At 44.5% G+C, this 20,588-nt stretch overlaps 1 protein-coding gene and 1 long non-coding RNA gene across 2 annotated transcripts; both read left to right on the top strand.

The window, feature by feature from the left end:
* The first annotated feature begins 1,760 nt into the window (after positions 1 to 1,760).
* Positions 1,761 to 8,957, top strand: LOC100274470 (uncharacterized). The gene is made up of 7 exons (NM_001148829.1): positions 1,761 to 2,209; positions 6,829 to 7,136; positions 7,663 to 7,817; positions 7,908 to 8,225; positions 8,390 to 8,536; positions 8,635 to 8,685; positions 8,793 to 8,957. The coding sequence occupies exons 1-7, from the start codon at positions 1,824 to 1,826 to the stop codon at positions 8,856 to 8,858; spliced, it is 1,431 nt and encodes a 476-aa protein (NP_001142301.1). The 5' UTR covers positions 1,761 to 1,823; the 3' UTR covers positions 8,859 to 8,957.
* Positions 8,958 to 9,837: 880 nt separating this feature from the next.
* Positions 9,838 to 10,810, top strand: LOC109940928 (uncharacterized). The gene is made up of 2 exons (XR_002263695.2): positions 9,838 to 10,313; positions 10,414 to 10,810. It is a non-coding gene; the product is annotated as an uncharacterized lncRNA (long non-coding RNA).
* The last annotated feature ends 9,778 nt before the right edge of the window (positions 10,811 to 20,588 follow it).

Genomic DNA, 20,588 nt, shown 5'->3' with positions numbered 1-20,588 from the left:
GGTGACATCTATTGCATTGAAGTGTTCTTTATTTAAAGAGCTTCTTGATGATTGGGAGAACACCATAGATAAACTAGGCTTGGATGCAGATAACTCTATATTGAAGGTGCAAGAAAAAGACAATAAAGTGCCTCCAGTTTCAGCTTATTGCTCTTTAGATACATTAATAGGTAAAATATCGTTTAGAGTTCCTCATGTAGTAAAACGGCCAAAGAAAAAACGATCGACCACATTCCTCGAAAAGCGAAAGGGGAAGAAAAATAGAAGTGCCAACAAAGACAAAGGTGTTGATCCAAAAGATGGTAAGTCACATGCCTTGTATCAATTATATATTTTATATTATACTTAACATGTAAGTTTAATGCATGATTTTATATCCTGTGACATAGAACCTCGATGCCAGTACAATTGAACCTAATAGCTTGCCACACGATATATGGCCAACCTTCAACTACGATAATTCCATCAAGTCAGGGTTCTTATGCTAATGCCACAATGCCGGGTTTTAATATGCACATGACTTCTTCTATGATGGATGCTCGTAGTATACAAGAAGGATACACCAGTCTCTTATTTGGAGTTGATAAAGATGCTGCATCAGCTATTAGCCAATTACATTTTGATGGAGTGCTAGATAATGAAAATATATGACTTTACTCTTTGGTTTTTATTTTGTATAAGGACTCAAACATTCCATATTTTAGATGACAAGGTAAATTTCATGTTTATTCTATTTTTATATTTGTAACATTGCTGCTTTTCTTCGGCCAGAACTCTTTTTGTCATTTCATCAAACGCTTAGTGGCCTGAGATTCAGACATGGGGCAGGCCTCCTCGTTCCAGCTTCCCATCTTACAAATCTCGTCTAACAGCTACACGAACTCAACAGTCTATGGCAACATTGCAATCCAGCCGCACATCTCTCCCAACACCAAAGCGTCGAGCCGTGATCCTTTTTAGTCTTCACATCTCGAGCCGAGTCGAAGACAAGGTGGCGTTGCGCGTAGGTTTATATGTGTCTGTCCAGCTAATGCCTTGTTCGTTTCTGCCGGATTAGTGGGTCGAAACGATTCCTGACCGGATTGCTTCTCTAATTTATATAAACTTTGATTAGACCTTGTTCGTTTACGTCGGATTGCACCCGGAATCGTTCCAACTAATCAAAGTTTATATAAAATAGAGAAACAATCCGGCTAGGAATCGTTCCGCCCCACCAATCCGACACAAACGAACAAGGCCTTAGTTGGAACGATTCCGGGTGCAATCCGACAGAAACGAACAAGGCCTAAGGCCTTGTTCGTTTCTACCGGATTGGTGGGTCGGAATGATTCCGAACCGGATTGCTTCTCTAATTTATATAAACTTTGATTAGGTAGAACGATTCCGGGTGCAATCCGACACAAACGAACAAGGCCTAACCGATAAGATTATCACGCGTAACCAATCCAGACCGCTTCACTGTGATGTGTGTTGCGGCCAGTTCGCACGGAATTTTTTTCCCACGCCTAGGCCTGCGCCAGACCAACCCACCCGGCCACGCGCCACCTCAAAGGCCAACGACCAGCAAAAGCAGCAGACTCTCAATGGCACGCGAGCCCCACCTGCCACCTCCGATCCGTCGCCTCCACCAACCCCGCCTTATTCAAAAAATTTATTCGCCGAAACCCCTTGCCAATGCCACCTCGCCGCCTCCGCCCGACCCAGCAAAAAGGCACGACGACCTCTACCTCTACCTCGCCGCCACCGTCACCGTGGCCCGCCGCCATATAAGTAAACCCTCGCCTCGTCCTCCTCCCAGGCTCGCCACCCTCCGCCTCCGACACATGGCCCACCCGCACCTCGTGCTCCCCTCCCCGAAGTCCCTCCTCCCCGCCGCCGCAACTCCATCGCGCCGCGCCGTCGCCATCCGCGCGGCGATCTCCACCGCTTTGTCTCCGGCCAAGGCGGCAGCTGGAGCAGAGGCGGTGCGATCGATCCGCGCGCGGCAGATCGTGGACAGCCGCGGGAACCCCACCGTCGAGGTCGACCTCGTCGCCGGGGACGGACGCCTCCACCGCTCCGCGGTGCCCAGCGGGGCGTCCACGGGGATCTACGAGGCGCTGGAGCTCCGCGACGGTGACAAGGCCGTATACGGCGGGAAGGGCGTACTCCAAGCTGTGCGCAACATCAACGAGGTTATCGCGCCTAAGCTCATAGGCGTCGATGTGAGGTGAGCTGGATATCACTGTCTCGGATTGATTTCTGTTCGAATGATGGATCTGTCTGTTTGATCACCAGTGTGACTGCTGCAAAGTGGGTAGTTGGAAAACGTGGTGTGCGTGTGTCATTTGGCTGTGATCCATAGTTGAACTGCATCAGTTCATGGGGGTTTAGTGAGCTGATTAGTTTGACTCCTATCTGAAAATGATGCTTTGGATCTTCTCGTGACTACCCTAAAAGTTTGAAGTAAAATGTGGCTAAATTTGTGGGGGACATATCCTTTGCAATCACTCATTTGGTGCAATTGTGCATTCAAATCATTCAGAACATCTAATCTAGATTCAATGGTTTCATATGGAAGGGGTTACAAATGTAAAATAGTTACTAGGTTTTAACTAGAAGGGGTTAAATGTAAAATAGCAGACACCATTGGATTTTGATTGGATGCACTAGATCGCTTGATAAATAGCAGTCATCGTTAAATGTAAAATAGCAGTCACACTTGCACCAACATGATTAATTACACCGGACATGTTCCCAAATTTGTGGAAGTGCATATGTATGCCATACTTGGTTTATTTACATGTTGGGAACTTATTGGTTTTGTAGGTCATGGAGCAAACTTGTGTGTAGTTTGGTTATATAGGAATTAGGTGCTTTTGTACTTTTGATTGGCTGCTTGTAATATGCTTTTGTCCAGCTGCTGCTTCAGCAGCCTCATCTCGCAAATTTACTGTACTGACAGTCACCAACAGCTGCATTTACCAGCAGCCAAACGGACCCATAATATTTTTTGACAGAAAGCAACAAGGAGAACCCTAATGTCCTAAATAACTTGACATGCATTCCTGAACAACAGTTTTTACAGAAAGCAACAAGGAGAACTCTAATGTCCTAGGTAGCTTGATGTCAAGGTATGTCCGATGATAGATGTAGGATATTTTCCAGTATTTGGATTATTAAGGGTTTGCAGTTTGCTCACTGTGTAGGGTGGGAAGTTTTTATAACTAACAAAGTACTGTGTAGTAGTTAGTGCCCATTTCAGTCTCTTTAGTTTAGTGAATGCTACAGTTGTTCTGGTGGTAAAGACAATTCCTGGTGGTAACAGCTGTTCCTACTAGAAATAGAATTTTGTATTTTTTTAAGCATATGACTGTTGCTACTGATTCAGTGACCCTACACATCCTGTTTGGTGTTTTCTTAGAGGTTAGCATATTCGGTTGTTTGGTGATCCTTTGCCTAGCAATAAGCATATGAAACTTACTAAAAATATACTAATTTGTATTGTAGATTTACGGTTTTTGAAGATTCGAGTGCTTTACCTACCATTGTTCGGGTGTGAAATACTGAACTGTATTTCTGGTGCTGTATGGAATATTTCTCATGCAAGCACATGATTACAAGTCCACAATCTAACAATGCATAGTTCAAGCAACTTCAGCATGGTCTTCAAGTACAATTACTGTTTTGTGTGATTACATTTTTGTCAACTTCCACAGTAATTCTCCAACTAATATTTCAGCGATTGGATGTTTGCTTCCGCGTATAGTCATTTTGATTGGGGTTAGTCAATTCTAGCTTGAGCAGCCACTATGTGTTTGTGGGGGCGGATCTAGTATCATAGGGCTTCGGCTAAACTTACAAGCTTTTCGCATTCCAAAGAGTTAGTGCTAATGTTATTATCCCAATCAATTGCTCAACTGTAAACCAGTTTGGTAACTAATGTTTTATCCTGTGAAGTGAAAGACTTCCCTTGCAAATATCTGGGGCTGCCCCTAACAACAGAAAAAACAAATAAAGCAGATTGGCAAGTGTTAATTGATAAGGTAGCTAACAATCTCCCTCTTTGGAAAGCCTCTCTTATGAAAGGCAGGAAGGTTAGCTACAGTAAAAGCTGTCCTCTCTGCAATTCCAATTCACCATATGCTCGCCTTAGAGTTGCCTAAGTGGGTGATCAAAGCCATTGACAGAAGAAGAAGAGGTTTTCTTTGGGCAGGAAAGGAATCAACCAATGGAGGGAAGTGTTTGGTAGCATGGGATAAGGTTGCTAGACCTCTTCAGTATGGGGGTTTATGCATTTCTAACCTCCAAATGATGAGTTTGTCCCTAAGGGTTAGATGGCTTTGGTTGGAGAAAATTGATGCTCCCAGACCTTGGGCAGCTCTGCCATTGCCTGTTTCAAATAAGGAGAAGGCCTTCTTTCATATGGCAGTTGAGACAGTGGTTGGTAATGGGGAAAACACATTATTTTGGAAAGATTGTTGGCTGGGAGGTCAATCCATTCAAGAATTGGGTCCAAATCTCTCCATGCTGATTTCAACTAGAGTCAGCAAAAGAAGAACAGTAGCTCAAGGCCTTGTTGCGAGATGGGTGAGAGATATCAGAGGCGCCCTCACAGTCCCTGTGATTATTGAGTTTCTGAAGTTGTGGGAAATTCTAGATGAGTTTGGGCTCCAACCGGGTGTGGATGATCAGCACAAGTGGAGACTTGAGCAGGATGGATCCTACTCGAGCCGTTCAGCTTATAAAGCCTGCTTTCAGGGATCAATCAGGTTTGTCCCATGGAAATTGGCTTGGAAAACCTGGGCACCCCCTAAGTGCAGTTTTTTTATGTGGCTGGTATTCAAGAATAGGTGTTGGACAGCTGATAGGCTCAAAAAACGAGGACTACCTCATCCTTTGGCATGTCCTCTATGTGACCAAGAAGCTGAAACCATTCAATACCTCCTGTTGTCGTGTGTCTTTGCCAGGCAAGTATGGGCTGCTGTCTTTCAAAAGCTGGGGCTTCCATCATTGGTTCCGCGACCCACAGATGACTGTTTTCTGTTCGGGTGGAGCAGATCAAAGAGGCAGATTTCCAAGAATTCAAGGAAAAGATTGAATACGGTCGTTACTCTTGTCGCCTAGGAGCTCTGGAAGCATAGAAATGACTGTGTTTAATGGGATGCAACCTGCTGTTGGTAGGCCTTTACAGCGCATCTCATCGGAGTATGCTGTGTGGTGCTCTGCAGGGGCCAGTGGGATGAAGGAGTTGGCCCTCGGTCATTTAGATTTGTGATGTTTTAGGGCTGGTGGGAGGGTTTTCCCCCACTGTTTTGTATTGCTGTTTCTTCCCTTATTAATATAACGTGCAGCTCTCTTGCTGGTTCGAGAAAAATAAATAAACTTGGATGCCACATGTGCACCTTCGGGCAGCTTTGAAACTTGATGGTCTTGTGTCAGAACACACACAACAAAATTTCTAGCTACAACTCGTCTATAGTATGGCAGGTCCAATGACAACTTATTTAGAAACTAATGTGATTTTTAACGCTATGATGCATAGAGCATGATTTCTACAGTGCCACTTTACCCTTTTTTTTCTTCTAATAGCTAATTGGGTTTAGATTACGAAATTTACTAACATCCGATTGATGTGTGAAACTTATGTTACAGTTCTGAAACAGTTTTTGATATTGAAAACCATTGTTTTCAGATTGTCCGACTAATCACGATTAGTCGGGCTGATCGTTTCTCTGTGCTCGATTAGGGTGTTTGACTCGATTAGTGTTACTGATCGTCCGATTAGGCGACGATATGGAACAATTAATCGCCTAGGAGCCGCTCAGTCGTGATTAATAGAGGTAGTCCAACAGTCTAGACTGGCCCCAACAGTCCAGTCTGTGCTCTCTCTTCCCATCTCCCTTCCCTCCCTTCTTCACCCTTCTCTCTCCCTCCAAGGCTCTACCACGGCAACACCTTTCTCTCTACATTGGCTGGGAGAAAAGAGAACATAGGGACTGGAGATGAGCTCCTCATCTGAAGCCTTCTTGGTCATGGTCTACAGGTCTAGTAAGTTGTAGACTTGCAGTTTCATATAAACTTGTTGCTGCTGTGCTGTTATGAACTATTCAAGTATTGAATAAACTTGTTGCTGCTGTGCTGGTCTAGTAAGCTGGATTTACTTCTGTTTTGGACTATTCAAGTATTGAATATTGCACTATTTGTACTGCTGCAAGTATTGAATATTGGACTAATCTTGCCTGATCGCCCAGTGGGATCGATCAGGTGATCTGAAAACTATGTTGAAAACCAATATTTCTGGTGGACTTCGTTCCTTGTAGTTTTATGGTGATAAAATTGCACAAATTAGCTAAAAAACATACAATTGATGTGTGTAACTTGTGTTACAGTTATTAAGCAGTTTTTATATGGGAAACCACCATTTATGGCAGACAGGTCCTCACTTTTTTTATAATTATATATTTTCCAATTTTATTGAAGGATAGAGATGCATGCAATACAATACACCGCACCACCTCAGGTCTTGTTCGGTTATTCTTATCCCATATGAATTAGATGAGATTGTAAAAAATTATGAAAGATTTTGAGTTGTTCGGGATTGAAACCTACTCAATCCCACCCAATTCATATGGATTAAGAGTAAAACGAACAAGCCCTCATTGTCGTCAAAAGAAATGTAAAAGAAAATGACAACTCATAGCACGGTCTGCTATTTCCATTGATATTTTTGTATCCAGCTACATGCTTACATGTTGGAAGGTGCTCAATATTATTATTTACCATCCTCGGCTTCATATTTGTATGTCATGTCATGTCTAATGCTTACTGCCCTACCATTTTTATCAGGAACCAAAGCGATGTTGATGCAGTCATGCTAGACATTGATGGAACTCAGAATAAATCGAAGTTGGGTGCCAATGCTATTCTCGGAGTCTCCTTGAGTGTATGTAGGGCAGGCGCTGGTGCAAAGGGAGTTCCTCTGTATAAACATATTCAGGAGCTAGCAGGAATTAAGGAGCTTGTCATGCCTGTTCCTGCTTTTAATGTAATAAATGGAGGTAGCCATGCTGGCAACAATCTGGCCATGCAGGAGTTCATGATTTTACCTGTTGGAGCAACTACATTTGCTGAAGCTCTTCGTATGGGCAGCGAAGGTAATAATGTTTTGGCGGTTTTTTATAATATTGTAGGGCCATCACAAAATGTAGGTCCTTTTAGTTTTGTCCTAACTCAAACTTCTCTAACTTTAACTGAATCTATGTAAAAATACATTAATATCTATAATTACTGTACCAAATAAATGCACTATTGAAACATGTTTCATGGTGGATTACATGAAACTAATTTGTTGTCTAGAAGCTAGTGTATTTTTCTATAAACTTGGTCAAAGTTAGAGAAGGTTGAGTTGGACAAAACTAAAATTACCTACATTTTGGAATCGTGGGAGTATAGCTTAGTTATTTTATGATCAGCTAGCTGACTATTTTGCTCTTTTGTTTTTTTGAGGATTTTTTTGTGCTCTTTTACGCATGCTATAATTTTTTATTTCCCACTGTATTTCATGTTTGTTGAAAGTCATCTATGTTGTATCAGTGAATAGCTATATTGGGACTATTTGCTTCTGCTAGCTGGTCACTTCATCTTCTAACCTCACTTGGAATATCCTTGTTCTGGTAACAGTTTACCATGTCCTGAAGAGCATCATTAAGTCAAAATATGGTCAAGATGCATGCAATGTCGGAGATGAAGGAGGTTTTGCTCCTAATGTTCAAGACAACAGAGAGGGTCTTATCTTGCTTATGGATGCCATTGAGAAGGCAGGCTACACTGGAAAAGTGTGATATCATCTAACTAGTTTCATTGGCCACTTGTTTGATTGCTCTCTTGTTTTTTACTTTAAATGTTAAACACAAATCCTAATGCAGATCAAAATTGGTATGGATGTTGCGGCATCTGAGTTCCTTACAAAGGATGGGAACTATGATCTAAACTTTAAGAATCAGCCTAATGATGGAGCCCATATTCTCTCAGCCCAGCATCTGGGTGATCTGTACAGAGATTTTGTCAAGGATTTCCCTATTGTATCAATTGAGGACCCTTTTGATCAGGATGACTGGAGTTCATGGGCATCATTGCAGTCCTCAGTTGATATCCAAATTGTGGGTGATGATTTACTCGTCACAAACCCAAAACGTATAGCAGATGCTATTGACAAGAAGGCTTGCAATGCTCTGTTGCTAAAGGTAACCATTTACTAAACAATCTGAAATGGAGTACTATATACCCTTAATTTTTTTTTGCTTCCTTCCAGTTCTCAACATCATGACTGCAAAACAGTATCTAGCTCGAGATAAGCTTGCACTGCAAAACTAAATGTCTTTGTTAAAATTGGTGTACCTTTTTCCAGGTCAACCAGATTGGTACTGTCACTGAATCAATTGAAGCTGCTCTCGATTCAAAAGCTGCTGGTTGGGGTGTGATGGTCAGCCACAGAAGTGGTGAAACCGAAGACAACTTCATCGCAGATTTGGCTATTGGCTTAGCAAGTGGGCAGGTAAAGGACTGCCAGAAACGCTAGCTGAGTAGCTGAGACATTGTATATCCACCTGACTTCCTTAGATGATCATGACGGAACTCATTATATGTTTTCAGATTAAAACCGGGGCTCCATGCCGCAGCGAGAGGCTGGCCAAATACAATCAGGTAAGAAGACCTCAGGATTTCACCATTTGTAACATTTTTTCTGTGGACCTTGTATTTTTGCTTTGTTCGTTTGCAATCCATCCTAGTTATGTTATGTTTCTGTACAGCTTCTGCGGATTGAAGAGGAGCTTGGTAACGTGCGCTATGCAGGGGAGGCATTCAGGTCTCCATGAGAAATACAGACTTCAGAGTCTCAGTAAAGCCTAAAGTATGTGTACTGCCCAGTAGAAGAAATAAAAGAACTAGATCATGACCAGTCATGCTTTCATCCTTGTTACCACGAGTTATCCCAATTTTTTGCGGTTTTTTTTTCTTGATACATCTTATTATCTGCGAGCATTTGACGACATAGTCATCATCCGGAAAGATGCTTCCTGTGCACCCGCGCGAGTCTGAGAAAGTGACAGCTTTATATGGACATGACCATTAACATTTAACAATCATGCTTGTAATGGTGCGTTATGGTCATACAATAAATTAAGGGACATTTACATTCCACCCACTACTCTAGACGAGTTGCTCAGTTCTACCCCGTCCAAATTCTGTACTCACTTTTCCCTCCCACCTTCACACTTTCCTCAGCAATCACCTTAGGTGGCATTTTCTTTCGTCAGCGTTCTTACAGGTGGGTCCGAAGCCTTACACGTGGGTCCGAAGTCGTCCACAATTTCCTTTTCTCTCCCCCCCAAATCGAAATCGCGAGCAGCAGCCGGCTCCCCTCCACCGCGCCTTCCCTCGAGCGGTTCCCCTCCACCGCCCCTCCACCACGCCTCCCTCGAGCGGCTCCTCTCCGGCGAGCGAGGATCTCGGACGCCGCGGGCCGCACGGTAGGTGGATCTCGGCCGTCGCGGTGCGCTCCGGGGGCGGGCTGTACGCGGGCGAGCTAGACGCGGGGGTGGGCGCGGCCGGGAGCTCGACGCGGGCGGGCGCGTCGCGGGCGGGCGCGTCGCGGCCGGATCTCCGACGAGAGGCACGAGCGCGGCGCGGGCGGGGCGTGGCCGGCCACAGCTTTGCGCGGTCGGGCGGGGCGCGACCGGGAGCAGCGCGGTGCCGGCGAGCTCGACGCGGGCTGGCGCAGCTGGAAGCGGCGCAGTGCAGGCGATCTCAGTCGGGAGCGGCGCGCCGCAGGAGAGCTCGACGTGGGCGGGAGCAGCGCGGCGCAGGGGATCCACCACCACCCCCATCAACGACCCCACTACCTTCTTCCCCGAGCAGAGCAACGTCCGACGCTGCAAAGGACCCGACCACCTGCAACTTGCCGGCGCAGGCGTGGCTGTATCTCCACGCGGCGCAGGCGGGCGTGCGCGACCGGATCTTCGGCGATCGGCTGTATCTCCACGCAGGGTGGATCTCTGGTGAGCGCTTTGCGCGTAGTGCTCCGAGCAGCAGCATCCTCCAGTAAGCCCCAAACGCCGGCCGACTCCTAGTGTCCGCCTCCATAGAGAATGTCGCGTGCGAGCTCATCCAACAGGGTGCAAGGTTTTCCCAGCTTCGACCATGTCCCTCTCGTCCAGTGTCCTGATTGCACCCGGTCAGAGCCATTGGTTAGGCTAAGGACGAAAAAATCAGAAAACGGCAACTACGGCAGAGAATTCATGAAGTGCGAAAGCAAATCACAACCCGGCAAGGTTCATGATCATTTCCCTTGTTTATTTATGTAGTTTATCATTCATCCTTTATGTCATGTGATTTTAGATTAATTATGTGGTTTTTGTGTTGTTATATTAGATCCTTAAGAAGTGCAACTTTTTTATGTGGATGGATGAGTACATCGAATGGTTGCGCTTGAGTGGTATGACTAAACAGACACGGTCCAGTTTTGAGCAAGAACAAGGTGCTACGCAATTGATGGTGACTAATTTTGGAGAAGAGTTATGTGGTGCAGATAAAGGAGATGTGTCTGTGAAGTTGGACATTCTAGCAATTGAATTGATGAAGATAAATGACAACCTCAACAAAATTATTTACATTTTAGTCATTTGTGCTTTTATGATATTTATTGGTTTACTTTTCATTATGAACCAAGGTGGTAAGCACTAGAAGTTGTCCAGTTGTAAGCTCTAAGCACTATGGATGAAATAAGTTGTAAGCACTATGGATGAACTATGAATTTTTTTTGTGTCCAGTTGTAAGTTGTAAGCACTATAGATGAACTATGGATGAAATAAGCTCTCATATGGCTGTAAAAAATTACTGTCATGTAACATAGCTGGGCTGGCGGCACAGTTGGCAAAAAAAGGCCAAAAAAGTTGGGAAACAGAAAAAGGGCCAAAAACTTGGCAGGGAGTCATAATTTGGACCTAGTTGCTTGAGATAAATAGGCCATGAGGTTTTGCAAAAGTGTAATAATAGGTGCTTCACAAATGGACACGTCTCTACCTAAGTTTCATAACATGCAATTACAATGTCACTCTTTGAGCTATATTTCTTACTTTTTTCTTTGTTTTTGCTTCAAAAGTGAACCATTAGTTCATCTAATCGTTAATTACTTACTTCATGTAAAGATTCCACTTTTTTATTATTTATTGGTTTATATGGTTTAAATACTTTTTATGGCCAAAAATAAATAAATAAATACCAAATATTGTCAAAAAATAGTGAAACTTGGCAGGGAGTCATAATTTGGACCTAGTTGCTTGAGATAAAAAAATGAGACACATAGACAAAAGTGTGCAACAAAATGGACACGTCTCCTATATGCAACAAGTGCCAACATTGGATGGCTTTGAACCAAATCGGGATACAACCTCTCATCCTCATTGTCATTAACAACATCATAGTCAAACATTGGATGTTTCTGGCTATAAGATGGTTGAGAGTGTATTGCCTGATTATCCCTTGCTCCAATAACCACATCATTTTCGATAACAACAGACCTTTCTCCAATATGCATAGCAAACATTAGAGATAAATCTAAGTCACTATTAATTTTGACAATCTTATTCTCAAACTTGTCAAAGTAACTGAATTGCACCTCATCATCGACATTCCAAGCCTGCTGATCACATATAGCCTTGCTAAATTGCTCCAAAGTCCAGGTAACATCTGCACCCACGTCAAAATCTAAACCACCAACAAATGCTTTTTTACTACTGCCATACAATCTTCTACTTGTTTTCCTTCTCACATTCAACACAAAAGAAGTATTCAAATTCATCCTAGTTGACAACAAAATTATTCTAGTTAGTAAATTAGCCCCAACATCAATTAACTTGTGTTCAAGCTTGCTGCATACCTCAATTAACTAGAGCATCACACACCGAGCTCAACAATCAAGGTAGCCGCAGTTGATCAGAGCTAGAGCAGCACACACACAAAGGAGCCCCGCCCGCAGCATGCCGGATGAGGATGGCCGCACAGCACGGTGTAGCCTCGCTCGTGCCTCTCGCCGAAGACTCGGTCTAGCCGCACTGACCGAGATCAGCCCGCGCAACGCTCGTCGGAGATACGGCTGTGAAGCGCTCGCCCGCGCCTGCCCGCGTCGAGCTCACCTGCCCCGTGCCCGCCTGCGTCGAGATCCGCCCACGGCGGCCGAGATCCGCGCGATGGAGAGGCGGCCGAGATCCGCGCGATGGAGAGGCGGTGGAGGGGAACCGCTCGAGGGAAGGCGTGGTGGAGCCGTGGAGGGGAGCGACTGTTGCTCAATTTCGATTTGGGGGAGAGAAGAGGAAAGTGTGGACGGGTCCCACATGTAAGGCTTCGGACCCACCTATAAGAATGTTGACTGAAGAAAATGCCGCCGTGAGGTGATTGCTGAGGGAAGTGTGAAGGTGGGAGGGAAAACTAAGTACAGAATTTGGACGGGGGTAGAACTGAGCAACACGTCTAGAGTAGTGGGTGGAATGTAAATGTCCCATAAATTAACGCATTTCACGAATTTTAATGTTTTCTGTTTGAAATGCAACACTACACCTTCCCTCGCCCACTTGGGCTCTCCTTCCTGGGTCTTTCCATTAGATCACGCTTAGCCATGTGAGTCGCTGAACACGATTGAGGTTCGAGGTAATTGTCTTTGTTTGAACTAACTGCTGATTGAATCGAAGTATTGTTGTCAATTCAATTGAAGTATTTGTTGGTACCGACTGACACGTGGTCAGTGGGTCCAAGCACTAGGACACGGGAGTATTCAGACATAGAACTGTAGCGTCTTGTTTTTGTGTCGCATCAATGTATAGTGCTGGGTTATTTATAGATAACCATGTGGGTAAGCGTGCCCTTCTAAGTATAATCATGCCCCCGGTTACCTGTTACAGCCTCGTAATATTTCCTCCTTAGGGGTCATTACAGGTCATTACGGCGAGGTTAAGTACAACCTAATTAAATACACGGCAAACCCTAACCCAAGAAGGGGCTTACAAATTTTTCCGAATGGTCAGCGGAGAGCTGCATGGGTCCCGCCATCGGACGACGCGGTCCTTGACGGGACACGACACTCTTCGCTCTGTGGCGTCGGGCCTTTGGTCCTTGCCAAGGCTGTGACTCGGAACCGCCCAAGCTAGCGGTGATGTCGAACGAAGTCCAGAGGAGCCCCCGATGTGAACGGTAGATCCCTTCGCCTCCAAGCCTTTGATAGTTATTCGACCGAGACCTCGACTTCGGTAGGGGTCGAAGTACCCTTCGTCTCAACGTCTCCTATGTCCGAGATAGAACATGTTTAAATTATGTTTGTAAGGAAAATGGACCCCGGGCCATTTGGCTCAATAGGTTTTGGTGTTTGATGATCAACATAACCTATGGACTAATGTGTTTGCTAGTGTTTGTGTTTGTAGTTCACAGGATGCTAAAGTTACATGGACCAAGGCATTGAGGAAAGCAACACCTCAAAAGAAGACATTATGAAGATCAAATGAAGTCCAAGAATCTAATGAAGTGTTGCCTGCGGACTATTTGGTCTAGAGCACCGGACTGTCCGGTGCCACACGTCGGACTGTCTGGTGCACCAGGAACAGTAGTCCCAACAGCTAGTTCTAGGTGGCACTTTGGAGAGAAGACCACTAGACTGTCTGGTGTGACATCCGGAGTGTCCGGTGTAAAAAGCCTGCGCGCCAATGGTCGCATGCAGTGTCAGACCAACGGCTAGGCGCACCGAACTGTCCGGTGTGCCGCAGAGAACACAACTTTTCTCCAACGGCTAGCTTTGTGTCGGGGGCTATAAATACACCCCAACCGACCATTCCAAGGTGTGGAAGCCAAAGCAACATACCAAGGCATATAATAGACATTTCCAAGAGCTCATACACCCAAGTGCTTAATAGAATCACTCGGTGATTAGCGTAGGTGCCTTGCGAAGTGCTTAGGTTAGTTAGACTGCTTTAGCACTTGCTCTAGGTGAACCCTAGTTAGTTGAGTGAGTTTAGAAAAACCACACAACCCCTCGACTCTTGTGTGAGCCGTTGTAATTGTATCGAGTGGGGCGAGAGTCTTGTGAGACTGTGACAACCGTGTTTGTGTCACGGCCGCCACCGTGTACCGGAGGGAACGAGGCCCACGACGTTTTGGCCGGAAGCTCGATAGTAGAGACGACGGGGAGCATCTGAGAGGAGCTGGAAGCGGAGCACCACTTGAGCGTGGAGAAGGCCCGCGACTCTCTACGGAGTTACTCGACCGTGGTGCTTGGCCCTCGCGTGGGCTTCCCTTTGCGTAGGGGCACCAACGAGAATTAATCGGGACCTTGCGTTGTTCCGGATAACTCGGTAAAAATACCGGCGTCATCCACGAGAGTTTGCATCTCTACCTTGCTCTTTAGATTCCGCATTTATATTAAGCATTTAAGTTTCAATCTTGTCTTTATACTTATATTGTTTAGATTGAAACTTAGCCATTGTGGTAGAGATAGCAACACTTAGACAAAATCTAGTTTTGCACATTCTAGTTTGATTAATTGGATAGGTTTTGCTTTAGAGATTTATTTGTAGCCTAGTTTAGAGAAAGTTTTAGAAGTCCTAATTCACCCCCTCTTAGGCGTCACCAGTTTCTTTCAATTGGTATCAGAGCATGATTTGACTAATTTGAAATGCTTTAGCTTCACCAATGAGCTCGTCGGGGTAGAGGCTGCTGTGCCGAGGGGCTGGGCGAGTGCACAGGGACAGAAAGGGGAGGGGAGGCATGCCGAGGTGGTTGCTCATCGGCGGGCGCGACTAGGGCTGGGAAAGGGAGTGCGACTGTTACCTGCTCAGCATGTTTGCTACAGGGACGGCGGTCACTGGCTCTCGGAAACTCGGCGGCATTCCAGCAAGGCACGATGGCAGGGAGGCCGAACAGGCGAGGCCGAGGGGGAAGGGAACCGTCCCGCCCACGATATGGATTTGAACGCAGCCAACCGGGTGTAGCGGGGAGAGGCGGTTGGGGAAGATGCACAGGACCTGCGACTGACGGGTGGGCCATGGTGAGCACCTCGACTCTAGGCACTGCTGGCGAGCTGGGCAGCAGCGCACATGGGCGGGACTAGCTGGTGGGCTGGGGAGGTTGGACAAGGCTTGTGAGCAGAGCGGGGCAGGCCGGCGTGTCGAGCAGACCGAGCGGGACGCGGGGTTGGGCCGACTGGCGACCTGGCACGGTGGGCCACGCACACAGACCCGAGCGAAGGGGCGCGGGGGACGGAGCTCGGTCGCGCTTGCGCGGGCCCAGGAGGGGGAGGGGGCGCTGGTCGAGCGGGGTGTGGGCCACGCTCGGAGGCTGGCCACGAGGTCAAGGGGAGCAATGGGCCAGGCGGCCAGGCCAGCTAGCGAGCCGCCACTGGGCTGGGCCTTCTTCCTTTATTTTTTATTTATCTTTTGTTCTTCTCTATTCTCTCTACCATTTCAAATCGGATTCCTTATTAAATGCATGCTTCACAAATTCACTCATCAAACAAAATTAAAATATTCTCCAGCATGATGCGACAATCAAAGCACCTCTAGGTTTTTATTTTACTAGGCTCACACATAGATATAAAACAAAATAACTCTTCACTATTTAGGAAAAAGAAAAGTAAAACAAGGAAAATAGAGGGTAACACCGGAATTTGGTAGATATTAGAAAAGAAATTTTATACCCTAAAATTCAGGGTGTTACAGTTAATAATGACATTTTATATGCCAAATTTATATTGATGATATAATATTTGGTTCTACTAATCAAGCATCTTGTGGGGAATTTGGTAAGATAATGGTCAAGCAGTTTGAGACGTCCATGATGGGGGAGTTAATTTTTTAGGTTTTCAAGTAAAGCAACTCCAAGATGGCACCTTCATCTCCCAAACAAAGTACACACAAGATATCCTGAAGAAGTTTGGGATGAAGGACACTGAACCCATCAAGACACTGATGGGGCAAACATGCATCTCGATCTTGACATTGGAGGTAAGGTTGTAGATCAAAAGGTATAATGGTCTATGATAGGATCTCCACTTTATTTATGTGCATCTAGACTAGATATTATGCTTTATGTATGTATGTGTGCAAGATTCCGATCTGATCCTAAGGAAAGCCACCTGAGGACCGTTAAGAGAATCTTAAGGTATTTAGTGCATACTCCTAATTTTAGGCTTTGGTGTACTAAGGGTTCAAAATTTTATCTCCTTGGATATTCTGATGACGATTATACTAGATGTAAGGTAGATAGGAAGAGTATATCTAGAACTCGCTAATTTTTGGTAGATCAATGGTGTATTGGAGTTCAAAGAAACAAATTTCAATTGCCTTATCCACCGTCGAGGTTGAGTACATTGCTGCAGGGCATTGTTGTTGTGCGACCCTATTTGGTTTTGGTAATTGGTTGACAATTTATGTGGACTAATAAATGTTTATGTTGAGATACACATTAGTCCATAGGTACACTAGTGTAAGCTCTTTGAGCCTTGGTGGTGATGTGGCTTGATGATATTGACAAGCTCAACTAGTGTGATGAAGGAACTCATTGCGTATGAAGACATGACATGGTGCCACGTGGCTATATGGAGAAGATCAATAGACATAGATTGGTTTCGATGGACGGAGTTGATAATGTGAAGGGTGAGAGCACCTAGAGGGGGTGAATAGGTGATCCTACAAAATAGACTTAAAAACACAACTTGGTGTAATAATGAAGTTAGTGTAAACTAAAACCAAGTTTGAGTAGAGAAGAAGAGAGAAAAGTTCCCTTCACTTGATTTCTCTTCCAATATATGAATTATACTAAGAGAAATATCACAAGTGAGAAAAGAGAACTTGGGAAGAAGGAAAATCATAAGAAAGTAAAAGAGACAAGGAGACAACAATTTTTATCACGTACTTCAGCAAAAGCGTACCTCCACGTTGTGGTGTCATCCTTTGGACAAGGGTTGCAATCAACCCCTCTCAAGTGATCCAAAGATCAAACTTGAGTGCCACGGTTCTTCCTTATATCACACGTATTCTCGTTTACAAGGAATCTCCACAACTTGGAGTCTCTTGCAGCCTTACAAAAGATCACAATTACAACTTAGAGTAAGGATGGGAGAGAGTACACACATAAGAGCAAATCACAGCAACACACATAAGAAAGCCAAAGACACGAGCGCAAGAATACAATATCACAAGAACAGCTCGAAAATTGGCGCTCGAATCTCACTAAAATCACTAGAATGTGTAGTTGCAGAGAGTTGGAGTGTTGATGTGCTCTTGGTGTATTAGGGTGCAGAATGGAGGCGCCTAAGGGTCCTTTTATAGCCCCAAGTGGCATAGAAGTCGTTGCCTTCTTCATTTGGAAGCTACAAAACCTTCCTATCTTCGGGTGCACGGGACCGTCTGGTGGCACACCAGACCATCCACACTAATGGTTGGTAAGATCTGATTGGCACCTTTCCCTAGCTGGGTGGCACCAGACCATCCGGCGACGTCAGCTAGTCGTTAGGTGCCAGGCAAAATATGAAGTAGCCGTTGGAGAAGCGATCCGATGCACACTGTACCGAGTAATGTTCATGATCCGGTGAATTATAAAAATAATTCCCGAGACCCGTACAGGCGGTCTGGTGCACCACCGGGCGGTCCGGCGTACCACCGGACGGTCTAGTGAGTCCCAGACTTGCCTTGTTTTGGCCCTTTTAGCCAACCTTCTCCAACTTCTTTTAGCTTTCTCTAGTAGCTTCCCTACGACTTAGACAAACATAATTAGCACCTAATTCAATTGACTAAGTGTAGGAAACATAACTCTTTGCCATAGTTTTTTCAGGTTTGCAATATGGCTCAACTAAAGTCCAAAAGTGTTTTTCTCTACAAAAGAGGTTAGAGCTCAAACACAAGTACAAGTAACATTGTAATAGATCTATGCAACATACCTAAAGGTGCAAACCTCACAACTTTACCATTTTACTTCAAATTGCATATTTTGGTCCCTGTTTGAGCCCTTTTGGACTTGATCTCTTCAAATTGCCTTTCATGGACCTGTGCTCATACTCTTATGAATATAGTTAGTTCAAGATGGTATGTTGAGCACTTAATCACCAAAACAGGTAGAAATAGCCCTATGACACATTTCCCTTTCAATCACCCCCTTTTTGGTGATTCATGCAAACACGCCTAAAGCAACTCAAATTTGGCTAACTAAAACCAACATGAGTCCAAAGAGGCAAAATGAAGATCAAACTTAAAGCTATTTGAGATACACATAGGATTTGGCCTATTTGGATCATTTAGCCACCACTTGTTTTGAATTTTGCAATCAAAGCCATTTTTCTCACTTCTAAGTTAAAAACTCTTTGTTTTGCAAAACAAATCAATTTTAAACACTTGTTTTGATCAAACCCCAAAACTCCCCTTCTTCTTATAAGATCACTTTTCCCACCTAAGAGAGCAATTTTTGCAATAAGATGGCACCTCTTTGCTATCAAGAGGGTTTTAATAAATAACACAACTTTAAAGCTCAAAACTATTTTAAAACTTTACGTGGTGGTTGATCTAGTTGCTCAAGTTGTAGCATATCCTCCCCCTCAACATATGCATCAAAGCACAAGGACTTGTGAGGTCCGGGGATGACATTCTACAACTTGAGCACCAAAATAAGCAACAATACAAATTTAAAGCATAAGCAACATGATCAAAGGCATATAAACAATGTATGCTATAAATCAATTTAAGTTCAAAAAAATCTAAGACATTTAACTCACTACGTAGCTCACAAAACCTCCTCTCATCAAAAGGCTTGATGAAGATATCAGCTAGCTAGTGATCGATACTAACATGGCATATATCGATATCTTCCCTTTGGTGGTGCTCTCTTAGGAAGTGATGCCGGATGTCTATGTACTTAGTGTGGCTGTGTTCAACAGGATTATCTACCAAGCGGATTGCGCTCTCATTATCACATAGGAGTGGGGGTTTGCTCAGATTGTAGCCAAAGTCTCGGAGGGTTTGCATCATCCAAAGCAATTGCGCACAGCAATGGCCTACGATAATATACTCGGCCTCGATGGTGGATAGGGCAACTGAATTTTGTTTGTTTGAGCTCCAAGACACCAAGGACCTCCCTAAAAACTAACATGTCCCAGATGTGCTCTTCCTATCTACCTTGTACCTAGCATAATCGGAGTCCAAGTATCCAATTAAGTCAAAGGTAGACCCCTTAGGATAACAGAGCATGAAGTGAGGCGTATGAACTAAATACCTTAGAATTTGCTTCATGACCACAAGGTGACATTCATTGGGTAGGATTGAAATCTAGCAGACATACATAAGGAAAGCATAATATTCGGTCTGCATGCACATAAATAAAGCAAGGAACCTATAATAGACCAGTATATCTTTTGATCTATAGACTCACCTCCTACGTCGAGGTCCAAGTGCCCGTTTGTTCCCATCGATGTCTTGATGGGCATTACATCCTTCATCCCAAACTTCTTGAGGATGTCTTGTGTGTACTACGTTTGGGAGACGAAGATGCCTTCCTTGAGCTGTTTGACTTGAAATCCTAGAAAGAATGTCAGCTTGCCCATCATAGACATCTTGAACATTTGCACCATTAGCCTGCTAAACTCCTCACAAGACTTTGGATTAGTAGAACCAAATATTATGTCACCGACATATACTTGGCATATAAACAAGTCACTATTATAAGCCTTGTTGAAAAGAGTTGGATCAACTTTCCCGACCTTGAAGGAATTTGAATTGAGAAAATCTCTAAGGCATTCATACCATGCTCTTGGTGCTTGCTTAAGCCCATAGAGCGCCTTAGAGATCCTATACACATGATCAGGGTACCTGTCATCCTCGAAACCAAGCAGTTGCTCCACGTAGACTTCCTCCTTGATTGGTCCAATGAGGAAGATGCTCTTCACGTCCATTTGGAAAAGCTTAAAAGAATGGTGAGTAGCATAGGCCAATAATATACAAATTGACTCTAACCTAGCTATAGGAGAAAACGTCTCCTTAAAGTCCAAACATGCGACTTGGGCATAACCTTTTGCCACAAGTTGAGTCTTATTCCTTGTCACCACCCCGTACACAATATGTTTGTTGCAGAACAACCACTTGGTTCCCACAACATTTTGCTTTAGACATGACACCAAGCTCTCGACTTCATTTCGCTTGAAGTTGTTGAGCTCTTCATGCATGGCCATCACCTAGTCTGGATCCTTCAAAGCTTCTTCTACCCTGAGAGGCTCAATAGAAGAGACAAAGGAGTAATGTTCACAAAACTTAGTGACACAAGATCGAGTAGTTAGGCCCTTGCTTATATTCCCTAGAATTTGGTCCACCAGATGATCGTGTTGTATGGTGGCGCAGACTTGGGGTGGATGTGCTTGTGAAACATCTTCTTCCTTCTTTTCTTCTTCTACATACGCTCCCCCATGATCAATGCTGCCATTTTGAGGTAGCTGTTCCCCATATTGAGTTTGGGTTGCGCCATAGTTGAGGAATATGGTCGATCATGTTCTTGTGGTTCCTGCGGTCGTTCTTCTCCCATCGCCA

This window comes from Zea mays, chromosome 7 (genome assembly GCF_902167145.1).
Source record: "Zea mays cultivar B73 chromosome 7, Zm-B73-REFERENCE-NAM-5.0, whole genome shotgun sequence".
Taxonomy (NCBI): Eukaryota; Viridiplantae; Streptophyta; class Magnoliopsida; order Poales; family Poaceae; genus Zea; species Zea mays.
The sequence above is the reverse complement of the archived record's forward strand: the minus strand, read 5'-3'. Positions and strand labels throughout refer to the sequence as shown.

Bases quoted from the DNA above. Each gene is read 5' to 3' on its own strand.
- LOC100274470 (NM_001148829.1), top strand. From the start codon at position 1,824: ATGGCCCACCCGCACCTCGTGCTCCCCTCCCCGAAGTCCCTCCTCCCC. The intron at 2,210-6,828 runs GTGAGCTGGATA...CATTTTTATCAG, and splicing joins CTCATAGGCGTCGATGTGAG to GAACCAAAGCGATGTTGATG. The intron at 7,137-7,662 runs GTAATAATGTTT...TTCTGGTAACAG, and splicing joins TCTTCGTATGGGCAGCGAAG to TTTACCATGTCCTGAAGAGC.